Source organism: Erpetoichthys calabaricus, chromosome 1 (genome assembly GCF_900747795.2).
Source record: "Erpetoichthys calabaricus chromosome 1, fErpCal1.3, whole genome shotgun sequence".
In the NCBI taxonomy this organism is placed as follows: domain Eukaryota; kingdom Metazoa; phylum Chordata; class Cladistia; order Polypteriformes; family Polypteridae; genus Erpetoichthys; species Erpetoichthys calabaricus.
In genome coordinates, this window is record NC_041394.2 from 328,690,524 (window position 1) to 328,706,182 (window position 15,659).

The 15,659-nt window shown below is 41.0% G+C and overlaps 2 protein-coding genes across 3 annotated transcripts in view; both read right to left on the reverse strand.

Annotated features, from left to right (window-relative positions):
* Nucleotides 1-15,659, reverse strand: part of LOC114665934 (NACHT, LRR and PYD domains-containing protein 3-like) — a 578,897-nt gene that overhangs the window by 136,960 nt on the left and 426,278 nt on the right. The window lies entirely within an intron of this gene.
* LOC114666352 (gastrula zinc finger protein XlCGF26.1-like) overlaps nt 726-15,659 on the reverse strand; it is a 29,367-nt gene continuing 14,433 nt past the window's right edge. The window contains exons 2-3 of one of the 2 annotated variants that reach the window (XM_028821187.2): nt 13,543-14,044; nt 726-2,410 (exon numbers count right to left, since the gene is read on the reverse strand). In XM_028821187.2, coding sequence (XP_028677020.2) covers nt 1,311-2,410; nt 13,543-14,023 — 1,581 coding nt within the window. In that variant the 5' untranslated portion in view covers nt 14,024-14,044 and the 3' untranslated portion in view covers nt 726-1,310. Of the gene's footprint in view, nt 2,414-13,542; nt 14,045-15,659 lie in introns of both variants that reach the window. The other variant, XM_028821179.2, reaches the window with a different exon arrangement.

Sequence of the window (15,659 nt, forward strand, 5' to 3'; positions counted from 1 at the left end):
ATTAGCCCAGGAGTCCAATTAAAAACAGAAGTTGCTTGGAATAAAAACCTGCAGCCACAATGGGTCCACAGGACTGAGTTTGGGAAGCACTGTTTTTCAGCATTAAAATGTGAAAACTTCCAAGGGATAAATGTATATAGTTTTATGACTTAGTCAAAACCAGATAGCTGTTAATTATGTCTTCAAATGGAAAACCATACACACTGAAACAGAGGTACTTACTTTTTCCTATGACTGCATGAGAATACACCTACAGATGGTAAAAAAATGAAAGTACTACAAAGCTCTACAGACTGCACTCCGCACCTCATATCCAAGGTTAACAAACACTCCAAAGGACATTGGCTGAAGGTAGAGTAGGATCTTTGTAGCGGTGCACGGCTACGCCTGGGGCTGTCAACTAGCTATTTTAAGTGTACCTCACATTATGTTGATAAAGATATGAAACACAGTATTCTTTACAAGTCTGTAGCTTTGCACAATTGAGAAAGGTCTTGTTTTGAGAGGGGATGTTGGTCTTGTAAGCATAATAGCTTAAAGTGCAGAGTTGATTTAATCCATCCATCCATCCATTTTCCAACCCGCTGAATCCGAACACAGGGTCACGGGGGTCTGCTGGAGCCAATCCCAGCCAACAGAGGGCACAAGGCAGGAACCAATCCCAGGCAGGGTGCCAACCCACCGCAGGGAGTTGATTTAATGCAATAGAGAAATAGTGCCAATAGTTTTTCACCTAAAAATGAATTTCTGGACTTGTAACCCTGTGAGGATGACTTGCCAGTTCTCTCATTTCTGTAAACAGAACACATTTTTGCAAAGCACTTGCCTTACTCGACATGTCAGCATGCTTTCTGCCAGAAATGTTGCCTGGTGGCTTCTGTATTATTCTCTCAGATGTTCTTGTATCCGTTTAGTTTTTTTGTGTTTGGCCATGAAAGGAGTGAACACTGCTTGTAAGTTGTGACATTTTTTTGTAGTGCTTTTCTTCCGTTTACTGCAAAGGCTCTAAACTGGGGGAGCATTACTCCTAACGTCTCTTACCGGAGCTCCTACAGCATGACGGCACAAGGCAGGACTGGATATTTTTCAGCTGTTTTATTCCACAGCTGGCTTATTTCAAATTGTAGGTCTTCGCATTTTGTGATTTGTTTTTTGGGTCTCCATTCTTAAAGTGCAGTCACTTGTGTTTTTTGCCAGTCGTATTTCTTATTAATCACTAAATTCGGGATTGTACCATCTTTTTTTTTTTATTTGGGGGCAGTCTATAAGGATTTAAATGTCTCAAGTGCTCAGAATTTCATCACTGTCCATTAATCTTTATGAAGTGTGGCTTCAAAGTCTGTCTGGTATAGTGTATCTGTGCCAGGACAGCAATACACAATCTCTTCTTTATCTTCGGTTGACCACTGCACTGTATCCAACTCCCTTAATTTTTTGCTTAATGCACGTTTCCCAGCATGAATTCTTTTGTGACTTTGAAGACCACTTGACTGTGTAAACTGTTTGCCACATTCTGTACAGTAATAAGGTTTTTCTCCGGTGTGAATTCTCTCATGTGCCTGAAGAGCGCTCGATTGTGTGAATTGCTTTCCGCATTCTGTACAGCAGTACGGCTTTTCTCCAGTATGAATTCTTTCGTGTTTTTGAAGAGAACTCTTGCAGGCAAATTGCTTGCCGCATGACGTACAGCTGTATGGCTTTTCTCCTGTGTGAATTCTATTGTGTTTTCGAAGATTACTTATGTGTGTGAACTGCTTGCCACAGGCCGTACAGGAAAATGGCTTTTCTCCAGTATGAATTCTATTGTGTTCCAGAAGACTACGCGAATGGTTGAATTGTTTCCCACATTCCGTACAGCAGTATGGCTTCTCTCCAGTGTGAACGCTCTTGTGATTCTGAAGAGCACTTAAATGTGTGAACTGCTTGCCACATTCTGTACAGCAATATGGGGTCTCCCCTGTGTGAATTCGATTGTGTTTCCGAAGACTGCTCATGTGTGTAAACAGCTTGCCACATTCCGTACAACAATATGGTTTTTCTCCGGTGTGAATTCTTTCGTGTTCCCGAAGAGCACCCGACTGTGTGAACTGCTTGCCACATTCCTTACAACAGTATGGCTTCTCTCCAGTGTGAATCCTCTTGTGGTTCTGAAGAACGCTAGTGTACAGGAACTGCTTTCCACATTCTGTACAACAATATGGCTTCTCTCCAGTGTGAATTCTTTTGTGCTTCCGAAAATTACTTGTGTGTGTGAATTGCTTTCCACAGTCCATACAGCAATAAATTTTCTCACCAGTAGGAAGTCTTAGTTGTTCCTCCTGCTGCTGCTGCTGCTGTGGTTTATGTCGAGCTTCGCCCTGAAGTGAGGCATGATTAAATGAAGGCACAGAACAGTGGTCGACTTGGTAATCTGCTTTATATCAAAGACAAAAAACAAACATAAAATATTGAAATTCACATGAAAGTTCTTTTTTTATTTTTATTTTTTTTAATTTCAACAACAATAACTTGGATTTGCTAAAATAGTAGAGGACAGTCATCATCATGAAGTGCCAGGATGGTCACAGGTCTTTGCTCCTACCAGTTTCTTATTTCAAATGCAACCCTTGCTGCTAAATGAACCTGCTTATTGGAAAAAAACTCACTCGTGACCTCTAGCTGCTACCTCATAAACCAAATCAATTTTTAAATCTATTACAATTTACTGCAGCCATAATGTTTATTGAACAGGATCCTCTCTCTTTTTTGGCTTAATTTTAAATCAACATGTTTGAGAAGAATTTTAAAATATTCATTTATTTTCTTTTGTTAACCATAAAGAATGAGTCAAACTACACAAAAGCTAGTAATGTAAGTATGCGCCACTTTCACTTGCTTATGTGTACTACATTTTTAAATGCTTTAGATAAATTATTAAAAAATAAATGAGGAATTGAGGGATTCCTACGGAGCCCCTGAGGAGATATTTTTTTTTACCTGGGAATAAAACTGGTGTGTACCGGATACTTTTTGATGAGCCCTCAGATGCTTTTGTGTGTTTGCCTGTACATCATCTCCTGCTAACAGAACATTCTGTTTAATTGTTTGATGTTAGGTGGCACGGTGGCGCAATGGGTAGTGCTGCTGCCTCGCAGTTGGGAGACCCGGATTCGCTTCCCGGGTCCTCCCTGCATGGAGTTTGTATGTTCTCCCCATGTCTACGTGGGTTTCCTCTGGGTACTCCAGTTTCCTCCCACAGTCCAAAGACAAGCAGGTTAGGTGCATTGGTGATCCTAAATTGTCCCTAGTGTGTGCTTGGTGTGTGGCTGTGTGTGTGTGCCCTGCATTGGCCTGGCGCCCTGCCCAGGGTTTGTTTCCTGCCTTGTGCCCTGTGTTAGCTGGGATTGGCTCCAGCAGACCCCCGTGACCCTGTAGTTAGGATATAGCGGGTTGGATAATGGATGGATGGATGGATGGATGTTTGATGTTACATATCCAATTATCTTTATATCTAATACGCTACCGTGGCTGTCCGTTTGTCTGTCCAGGATTTTAAATCACCTGCAGCTCACTAACTGTTTGAACTATTGACCTGAAATTTAGTACACATACACTACATGACCTCTACTATCCGCTTTCGGGGTGAGGATTGACCTCCAATATTTTATTTTATTGTAGAATCAACTCTTAGCAGCGGCCAGCAGGGCACCGTACGGCGCATGTGTATGTGTGCTGTTCTCATCCCTACCACCTTCGCCGTCACTTCCTCTTCATATCTTAAATCATTCTTGAGACAGATTGAAGACTTAAGTGCCAGCTTAAGTGAAAAATTAAGAAAAACATACTAAGTAATTGCAACACAAACACTGACTTAATCCGTTTTAAAGCAAAAAGATGCAGAGAGAAGAAGAGAAGAAGTGGGCCGCTAGGGTGGAGAAAAGAAGAGCTGCTCAGGACGTAGCAAACGCATCAACCTCTGAGCAAACGAATGCTAAACGTAGAGAGAGAGTATGAAAATTATGAATGCTCAAGTCAACGCCATTACTGGTACCTTTATAAAAATAGATATTGGCAAGTTTATAAAAATGTACAATCACAACTCCGGTCATTGAATCTGCGAAGCAGCAGCACTAAATACTGCTCTACAGTGTAGTAAAAGGTAATTAGATTAGTTAGATAACTACTCACTGCTATAAGCTCACAGCCAGCTTCTTATTCCCACAACTTACGAGAGCCACTCATATTCCACATTTTGACTGCTTGCAAAGTTTGCCCATCTCATGTGGGTACACTAATTAAATTCTCTGGCAAACTTGGCACACTTGCACATCAGGCCATTTTAATTAATTATCACCGATTTGTGACAAGAAAGATGCCCTGGTTAACATGAGATGAATTTTGTCAGGCCACACTCAAATATCTTAGTCTAATCCACTGGCACACTGGGTCAGCCACTGCACTGTACAGAATGAGCAGCAATGTTTAAGGGTACAGCAGAGAGTATAGAAAATTGTACTCTTAAAATTGATAATCTCTGTGTATTAGAAAAGTATTATAAGCACAAGAGAAAAGTAGACACTATATTTTACTAAGCATTAAGATGCAAGAGTTAGGATTAAAAAGACTTATGGTTACATCTATATATATAATTCACTAAGCCGGGAGACAAATAGCCACCCATTGAAAGCACGCCGGAAGGGGCGTGGATTCACTAAACCGCCGACAAGTAAGACGCCAATGGCGCACGCAGGAAGGAGCCACGCCCACCAACTCTTAGACCATTGGATACGACGAAAAAAATCACAGAGCCACGCCCACCAACTCGGACGCGACGCCTCGGAAAACGTGCCGTCATTTCTGTTTGTCTGTGCCACAGTCCACTTGCAGCTCTGAACCACGTTGACTTTTCATTAGTCAACCTCAGTGGAACCTTGGTTCACACAGAGGCAGCACCAGAGAGAGAGAGCCGCGCACACAGAGGCAGTGCCAGAGAGACAGAGGCACACACAGAGGCAGCACCAGAGAGACAGAGGCACACACAGAGGCAGCGCCAGAGAGACAGAGGCACACACACACACACAGAGGCAGCGCCACAGAGAGACAGAGGCACACACAGGCAGCGCAAGAGAGAGCCGCGCAATCCTTTAAAACTGAAGTTAAAACACAATGAAGGAAGCAGTCTTTAAAAACCAATAAGCCCTGTGCCTCTTTTTCATTAGCGTCTCACCTGCTTCAGGCCCTGCAACAGTTGAGACGCTCTCTCTGCAGCTGACCTTCTCTGTGCCTGACTCCACTACTGTCAGTCGCCTGATTAAAAATGGCCTTTTGAAGGGGAGCTATGGACCCGCTATACCACAGGAACACATTGCCTTCGAGCCTGCTCTCGCTCACTGTAACGTACCGGCTTTCTCTCTCTCCTCACTCACTCGCACACTGCACAGGGGAGAAATGCCCGCAGCATGAGTCTACCCGGAAACCGTTTCAGCCACACTTCCATGCCCCTCGCTACACTGTAAGTGCGATGATTATTTATTTAAAAATGGGCTTTTGAAGGGGAGCTGTGGACCCGCTATACCACAGGATCACCTGTGACATTGCCTTCACTTTGTTTTCCTTTTATTTATGATCCTGTTGAGCAGATCAGACACCCAGGCAAACAACACTGAATAATCAATAGCTGCAACCACTTTGCCCGCCCCAACTCCTCACCTGAGTCGGTTTTGTCTGTGTTCAGCAGTGTTTCCCAAACTCGGTCCTGGTGAACCCCTGTGGATGCAGGGTTTTGTTCCAACCAGATTCCTAAACATTAATGCCGGTGAAACTCATCCGGGATAAGTTGGTTTTTCAAACGCAGACATGTAGCACATTAGTCTAGCAGACTAGCTGGATGTAAAAATGTCATTGACGAAACTGTTGCTCTCAAACTTCGCAACATGGCTGTTGGCTTTGTTTGCCAACATTGGGATAATGTCGGTGACGTGGTCACAAACTGCAACAACTCACCACAAAAGGACACCGTGTCTCTCGAGGCATTCACACTGCCGGAAGACAACCATGGGATACGCAGAAAACAGCCATGTCAGTCAACACAGATCAGACACCCAGGCAAACAACACTGAATAATCAATAGCTGCAACTACTTTGCCCACCCCCACTCCTCACCTGAGTCGGTTTCGTCTGTGTTCAGCACTGTTTGCCAAACTCGGTCCTAGTGAACCCCTGTGGCTGCAGGGTTTTGTTCCAACCAGATTCCTAGTCATTAATGCCGGTGAAACTCATCCAGGATAAGTCGGTTTTTCAAACGCAGCCGTGTAGCAGATTAGTCTAGCAGGATGTAATAATCCGAGATGAATGCGCGCCCTTGCGCTGAGTGAAAAGCCAATGTATATTGAGTCTACAAAACATGATCAGCAAGTCTTTGATAGGCTGCAACAAAATGATGAAAGAACGGGCGCATTTTTTTCACACAAGCTGGGTGGGTGGGTGTTAGTTAATTAGTTACTCGAAGGATTTCAAGATTTAATATTCACAAGCAGTAACACTGTAAAAGCGGCCCAAACCAGAAAAGACGGCTGGCAAAAAGTGGCTGATAAATTAAACGCGTGTGCATTGTACTTACTGAAAGCAGCGTTACGGATTTTGCAAATGTTCATTTTTTTCCCTCTGCTTAAAAAACATTAAAAAAGCAGCGTGATTATGCGGCGTATACTATTCCGCGAGTTGGTATGCAGCATGTAAAACAGTTTGTCGCGGATAATTTGCCTTTTACTTTAAGACGAAGACAATTTCCTGTTAGACTTGCCTTTGCGATGACAATTAATAAGGCACAGGGCCAAACTTTCAAAAACATGGCTAGCGGCTCATACGCTCGCACTGATTATGTCCCTGCCCTTTGTACGCCCCCCCTCGGTACTACCATGGTCGGATGACTTGGTGGATTATATATAGAAAATCAGCCAAAACCGCAAACAACAATGAAAAGTCTACGTGACTCACACGTGCATGTGGACTGTGCAAAGAGGAAAATGACTCAGGTGACGAGTTGGGGGTGGGCACATGAAATGTTACTTTTCTTGGTGATTTATTACATTTCTGATTTTTCAAATGTTTATTTTCTCCCTGTGCTTAAAAATCATTAAAAAAGCGGCTTGATTATGCGGCGTATGGTACGCCGCGGGTTGGCTAGTATTTTTTATTATTCAGTATGAGCTAGAAACCATTAATAGTGTATTAAGCCAAAAATACAGGAGAGCTGGAGAAAGATGGGCCCCTTGCCTAGAGAGAGAATGTGAACTCTTTGGCTGTAAATTATTGTAGCAAGCAAGAATAGTCCTCATCAAACAGATAAGATCGACAGAGCAGGGTTTGACACCCCCTTAACTAAGAATTACTGATGGAATCAATTAGAGGCAGAACTAGAGTAATGGAATGATAGGAGTCAGATGAGGGTGAATAAGAATTGTATTAAATGTAAGAGTTGCTTTTAGTCGTTTGCTCATTGTTCAATCTTAAATGAGTCTGTATCTGCACCATACAATCAAGCTTAATTCTGTTGTCTGTTCTGAAGTCTCTGAGTTGCCTTCTTTGGGGCTGAGGGCACCAGTGCTGCTAATCTGCTTCAACAAGAGTTAAATCATATTGTTTTTATCATCATGTTTAGTTTTGGCAAGGGGGATTCCTACTTTAAACCAGGGTGGTGGAGTCAGTAGATAAATTCTTCGACTCCGACTCCTTACTTTCCGGTACTTCTGACTCCAACTCCTCTGTATTTAATATGCTAATGTATTTTCCATGTTGATTGAAGGAAAGCAACAAATACTAAGACTATACTTTCTTAGAAGGCTGGTGTCTTTCAACATCTGCAATAAGATGCTGCAGATACTCTATCAGACGGTTGTGGCGAGCGCCCTCTTCTAGGTGGTGGTGTGCTGGGGAGGCAGCGAAAAGAAGAGGGACGCCTCATGCCTGGACAAACTGGTGAGGAAGGCAGTCTCTATTGTAGACACGGAGCTGGACAGTTTGACATCTGTGGCAGAGCGATGGGCGCTGAGCAGGCTCCTGTCAATCATGGAGAATCCACTGCATCCACTGAACAGTATAATCTCCAGACAGAGGAGCAGCTTCAGCGACAGACTGCTGTCAATGTCCTGCTCCACTGACAGACTGAGGAGATCGTTCCTACCCACACTATGCGACTCTTAAAGTTTACCCCCCTGGGTGGAATTGAACATTATACAAAGTTATTGTCTGTTTTACCTGCATTGTTATCACTCTTTAATTTAATATTCTTTATCAGTTTGCTGCTGCTGGAGTATGTGAATTTCCCCTTTGGGATTAATAAAGTATCTATCTATTTATATCTGTCTATCTATCTAAATCATTTAACAACAAAATTACTGGCTAGGAAGCTGACTCTCTACTGTATTGGTCAGTTAAACAAAAAACACAAAAATGAAAAAAATAAGGTTTTATTGTTTTTATCAAGTGGCAATAACGTAGTAGCATGCATAAAAATCAGGAACAGGAACTTTACCAAAAAAATATAAACCACATTCTTCTGTAGTTTTAAAACAAAAATGAAGCTTAACTACATGAACAAAAAAGTTTATATATATTAAACTTGGAATACAGTTGTAGAGTAGCTGTTAAATGCAATCCAAAATAAACTCAATGCAAATTTCTAAGAAACAGAATTGCTTCTGCCAGATCCTCTTTCATAGAAGCTCTTAAATCTGACGATTATTTTTACAGCTGAAAATAGTCTTTCAACACTGACTTGGGTGGGTGGCATTGCTGTTACAGTTCTAGCCACATCACTAATAATCTTCTGGATCAACAAGGATGGCTTCTTCTACTGTTAGTTTCGATGAGTGATCATACTTTCCAAATTCTTTTAATTCTTTAAAAAACTCCTGCTGGAATCTCTTTATTTGGACATTTACTGGTCGTTTATCTTTCACGATAAATGATGTCGGTTTGCTTTTGAAACTTCCATTTTGTCCAAGTAGGAATCAAAGTCTAATCCTTCATTTGAAGAGGATGATCCTGAGTTACCAGTGCTTATAGCTTCATCCAGTGGTGGTGTTTTAGGTAGTAGTAATCCCTTCATGTGAACTGCTACATCATCGAGTGCCTTTTTTCCATTAGCAATCTGGTCACTGCTCAACAAAATTCGGCTCATTGTATCAACATAAATAGCAGCTAACAAGATTTGATTATCCAGATAGATAGATAGATACAGTGCATCCGGAAAGTATTCACAGCACATCACTTTTTCCACATTTTGTTATGTTACAGCCTTATTCCAAAATGGATTAAATTCATTTTTTTCCTCAGAATTCTACACACAACACCCCATAATGACAACGTGAAAAACGTTTGAGATTTTTGCAAATTTATTAAAAAATAAAAAAATTGAGAAAGCACATGTACATAAGTATTCACAGCCTTTGCCATGAAGCTGAAAATTGAGCTCAGGTGCATCCTGTTTCCCCTGATCATCCTTGAGATGTTTCTTCATCTTAATTGGAGTCCACCTGTGGTAAATTCAATTGATTGGACATGATTTGGAAAGGCACACACCTGTCTATATAAGGTCCCACAGTTGACAGTTCATGTCAAAGCACAAACCAAGCATGAAGTCAAAGGAATTGTCTGTAGACCTCCGAGACAGGATTGTCTTGAGGCACAAATCTGGGGAAGGTTACAGAAAAATTTCTGCTGCTTTGAAGGTCCCAATGAGCACAGTGGCCTCCATCATTTGTAAGTGGAAGAAGTTCGAAACCACCAGGACTCTTCCTAGAGCTGGCCGGCCATCTAAACTGAGCGATCGAGGGAGAAGGGCTTTAGTCAGGGAGGTGACCAAGAACCCGATGGTCACTCTGTCAGAGCTCCAGAGGTCCTCTGTGGAGAGAGGAGAACCTTCCAGAAGGACAACCATCTCTGCAGCAATCCACCAATCAGGCCCGTATGGTAGAGTGGCCAGACGGAAGCCACTCCTTAGTAATAGGCACATGGCAGCCCGCCTGGAGTTTGCCAAAAGGCACCTGAAGGACTCTCAGACCATGAGAAAGAAAATTCTCTGGTCTGATGAGACAAAGATTGAACTCTTTGGTGTGAATGCCGGGTGTCACGTTTGGAGGAAACCAGGCAAAGCTCATCACCAGGCCAATACCATCCCTACAGTGAAGCATGGTGGTGGCAGCATCATGCTGTGGGGATGCTTTTCAGCGGCAGGGACTGGGAGACTAGTCAGGATAAAGGGAAAGATGACTGCAGCAATGTACAGAGACATCCTGGATGAAAACCTGCTCCAGAGCGCTCTTGACCTCAGACTGGGGCGACGGTTCATCTTTCAGCAGGAAAACGACCCTAAGCACACAGCCAAGATATCAAAGGAGTGGCTTCAGGACAACTCTGTGAATTTTCTTGAGTGGCCCAGCCAGAGCCCAGACGTGAATCCGATTGAACATCTCTGGAGAGATCTTAAAATGGCTGTGCACCGACGCTTCCCATCCAACCTGATGGAGCTTGAGAGGTGCTGCAAAGAGGAATGGGCAAAACTGGCCAAGGATAGGTGTGCCAAGCTTGTGGCATCATATTTAAAAAGACTTGAGGCTGTAATTGCTGCCAAAGGTGCATCGACAAAGTATTGAGCAAAGGCTGTGAATACTTATGTACATGGGATTTCTCAGGTTTTTTTATTTTTAATAAATTTGCAAAAACCTCAAGTAAACTTTTATCATGTTGTCATTATGGGGTGTTGTGTATAGAATTCTGAGGGAAAAAAAATGAATTTAATCCATTTTGGAATAAGGCTGTAACATAACAAAATGTGGAAAAAGTGATGCGCTGTGAATACTTTCCGGATGCACTGTAGATACTTGTGAATTTCCCCTTGGGAATAATAAAGTAAGAGACTCTCTTTTCTTCATTGAAAATACAATGTCATCAGCTATTGACCCTCCACTTTTGTTCAGGCAATATATCAAGCTCTTCCATTCCAAGTACAATTTATTGGTGTTAAATCTTCAAATTGTAACCTCTTGGTGACAGTAAAGGGGTAAGAAAGTAGACTTTCCAGTTCTTTCACTTGTGCCCGCTGGCTTTCAGTTAATAAAACATTTTCATTGTCCAGTTGTTCAAGAAAGTCTTTTAGTTCAAGCAAATGCTTTACCGTCAAAGAAGTGCTTCCCCAGCGTGTTGTTTGATCCAAAATGGCTCCTTTTCCTTGCACATCTTTTCAAAATGGCATCTGTTTTAGGAGCGCTGGCTGCAACAGTTACTTGCCTCAATTTGCCAATTAGAGTTGCTGCATGGCGATCTTTCAATCCATCTCTTACTGCAAGTTGCAGAGTATGAACAGCACAATGCATATGTTGAATAGTAGTAAGTTTAGGTGCTTCTTCAGTAATGTTATCCAAAATTTCACTATTGTCTTTGGTTTCACTTTCTCCAATACTTGCAGAATTGTCTTCCCCTAATATCTGTTTGCCACTTTCTTCATCTACTTTATTCATTTTCTCAATTGTGCTTAACATATTAAAAGCATTATCTGTCACAATACATAGAATATGTTCCTTTTTAATTTGAAAATCTTCTAGAACAGGTGGTGTGCAAAGTTATGCTAAAGTTCAGCCCTGGGTGGGAGCATATGTGGAGAGTGCAGACAGAACCTCTGAACACTCATCAGACCACAGCACACACCTCCACCTACATCATTACATTTGTTTACACTGAAATGAACTTGTTAGACACATTATATCTGAAATAAAATTAAAACACTTTTTGTAGTGTACCATAATCCAGATTACAATATCAGGTTGTATAATAGCTCAGCTGAATTTCACACTAGTAGTAACGCAACTATGCACTGGGCTTTATTCTTACATCAGAGAAGTACTTAAATATGACTATTGTTGGTGAAATGGAACATTTGAACTTGCTGTATTTTTTTTTTCATTACAATTTAAATTTATTAGGAGTCAGAGTCGGTACATTTTTGCCGACTCCGACTCCAGGTACCCAAAATTGTATCCGACTCCACAGCCCTGCTTTAAAGTGCAGGTGATATTTGCTTAACCCAAATGTAGCCACACTATTGAAATTTATTGGCCTCTATTTTTCTAGAGGTGTAACTGTATCCATAACATCAAACTATTAAGCCGTATGTTCTGTTAATAGGAAATAATGAATCGGAAAAAGTATCTGGTGTGCACCAGATTAATTCCAAGGAAAAAAAATACACCGTGTTGCCTCAGTGGCTCTGTAGATGGCCCAGTTCAGTTTGTTGAGTTTTTTTAGAAAAGTATAGACTGAAATCACGGAGTGATAACAGGTACAAACTGACGTGGAAAAAACAGTGAGAGCTAAAAAAGTACATCATGAATCAATCACAGCTTTTCAGCGAGTGGTGATCTATTTTTGTGCTTTCTGATTTGTTTTTCTGTCCTTCCAATTTGTGTTGATTTGTTTTTGCATAATTTAACTTGTTTTTTATGCACTGCACTTCAGGGCCACGGTAATCTTTAGCTTTGATTCCTGAAGTATAACTATTTTGACAAGTATTCATCAATTTTAAACACCTTGAATTTTCAGTTTTATCCCACTGTTTGTAGAAAAGCTTAGTACGAATGCAAAGGGACTGTCTGTGCAATGCGCGGACCACAAATTTAGCTAAGCCCACCCATTTTCTATAGGACTAAGGTTCAACCTCTGACTGGACCAGTCCATGACTTTTTTTATTCCTTGTCTAAGTTGGTGGTTAGGTTTTTATTGCTGTCGTGTTGAAAGCTGAACGTCTTTTTGAAGTTTTTCATTTTGGAAGAAGACAGCAATTTTTGCAACAGAATCTCTTGGAATTTGGTACAATCTTGATATTTCTCTGCTACCTAATCTAATTAATTTTTCTAAAAATTACCCATTGTTTTCCATAAATATTTTTGCTTACAAGATCTCACTAAAGGTGAAAGCATACCTGACATGATGATGTCAACCTTTCCAAAACTAAGTGTTGGTGTTTCAAAAACGGTATTCAGACTTTTGCTATTCATTGTATGTACACTAAGGTATTAACTGAGAAAAACACAAGTGACTCCTCCACTGAATGTCTAAGTGAAGGCTGATTAAATAGCAAAGGGGGCACCGACTATGAGAATAGGGAATATTTTAGGGAATAATCGGCTAGCGTTTCGCAGTTTGGTGCCAACAACAGAAACTAAGGCCTCTTTAGCTAAAGTACAATACAATACAATTTATTTTTATATAGCCCAAAATCACACAAGAAGTTCCGCAATGGGCTTTAACAGGCCCTGCCTTTTGACAGCCCCCCAGTCTTGACTATCTAAGAAGACAAGGAAAAACTCCCAAAAAAAACCCATGTAGGGGGAAAAAATATGGAAGAAACCTTGGGAAAGGCACTTCAAAGAGAGACCCCTTTCCAGGTAGGTTGGGCGTGCAGTGGGTGTCAAAAAAAGGGGACAATACAATACACAGAACAGAACACAAGTAACCCTCAATAAAGTACCATCAGCCCCAAACGTTAAGATTTCTTGTAAGACTTACGTTCTTCAGGATTACTTAAACGTGGTGTCTTCTCAGCCATCTTCCTGTCAGGCTCCATCAGAGAGCAGGGTCCACTCTGAGTTGAGTCTAATCCAGCTCTCTCTTTATCTGGACAAATACACTGAGAGACGGACTCTGCTTTAAAGTCTTCTTTCTTAATTATATTCAGAGTTTCATCTTTTTGCATACCACTATCCGATATCTGGTCATAATCTTCTTCTTTAATGTCAATAGCTCTCCATTCACATTCTCCCTCCTCAGTGCTGAGGTTTTCCTGTTTATGGAGGACAGACTCCCATTCGCGATTCTCTTCTTTAACGCGTACAATCTTATTTTCATACATACAGCACAACTTCTTGTCTAATCTGAAATACTCCCCTTCCTCATCATTGCTCTTCTCTTCAGAGTCCTCCTCTTCACATTTAAATTGTACCTCTTTGGCTCCCTGGTCAGCCTGGCACATCTCCTCCATCTTGTGCATCTACAAGTTCACTATATGGACCTGTAGGAGGAAAAAGGTATAAATACTTAAGAACTGAACTGAAAGAATCACACGTGTGAGTTTATATCTTCTACTTTTGACTACAGAAGTAATGGAAAGTCAGTTTACGGAAAACACATTACAATATGATTATAGTAGTTGAATTGCTTTGCACTAAATGACTTAACAGTTGTAGGAGACTTTAATATTGTGACAACCTACAAAGAAATCATTTCCCACAAGTCTCTACAATCAAGGTAAGAAATACTAGCATATAATAAGTCCTATTAATAGTAAATGGTACATTATATGGTCCCCTTTTTAACTACATTTAGAAGAAGACAGCCATGGGATGAACCAAATTTGGTCCAGCTTTTTATTTTTAGACACAGCCTGCGGTTGACGATTACAAGACAAAGTAAATATATGAAAGCTAAATAGATTATAAAGAAGTGATAATTTAAAGACAAGCACCAGGTAATTACATAAAAATTGCTATGTAAAACACTCTATCTAATCTGAAATCATTTTCTTTATCCTGCTGTATTGTTTCTTTTCTAAACTGGTTAATTCACACTAATTAAAAAAAGTTGACAGCATACAAAGATACAGGAAATGTGACAACAATCAAAGATAACAATGGAATAGTTGAGAGAAGGGAAGAAATGGCAAGGGAAAGATGGGCAGAGTATTGTAAAAAATTAATGAATAAGGAAAATTGCAGAACTCCAACAGCACAAAGGGACTCCCACAGAAGTCCCTGCACTATGGGTCACCCCAGCAGAAGTTAAAACAGCAATACAAGACTTGAAGAAGGAGAAAGGTGCTGCAGAAGATAAAGCACCGTTGGAAGCTTAGAAGTTGTTGAGTGATAGAGGGATTATAGGTACTAACAAACATTGAATGTCATCTAGAAAACTGAAAATATGCTCACAGAATGGAAATATGGATATTTAACACTGAAATAAATGGTTAAGGGAGATAAAGAAAAGCTTGAGTTTTGAAATAGTTGCATCAGAAAAGTGGCTAGCTAAGGGTCTGAATTTGGAATAGTTGGTAACATGATTTCTCTGTGCGTAACTGCAAATTGAAGTCCTCTGTAATTGTGGTGTACTGCTTGTGAAAGTGACCTGAGCAATTGAAACAAAGGATGAACCAACAAGATTCACACTGGAGAGAAGCCATACTGTTGTAAAGAATGTGACAAGCACTTCACACAGTCAGGTGCTCTTCAGGAATATGAAAGAATTCACACCGGAGAAAACCCATATTGTTGTACAGAATGTGGCAAGCTGTTTACACACATGAGCAGTCTTCAGAAACACAATCTAATTCACATGGGGGGAGACCCCATATTGCTATACAGAATGTGGCAAGCATCAAAACCATAAAGGCTAAATATCGGTCATCAAAAACAAAATGCTAAAAAAAAAAAAAAAAAACACTAACGCTCTATGCTTTAAACCACAGCAAAGTCTTCACTGAATGTGCTTATTGAAATCCACAACCTCGGACAGTGTCAGGCATGCAGTGTGTACTTTTAAAGCGTCACACTGAAGGCCAAAAACCACACCTCAGGCAACCACGTAGCACATCGTGGTAACAGGACCACAGAATGGCAACGTTCACAGTGAAA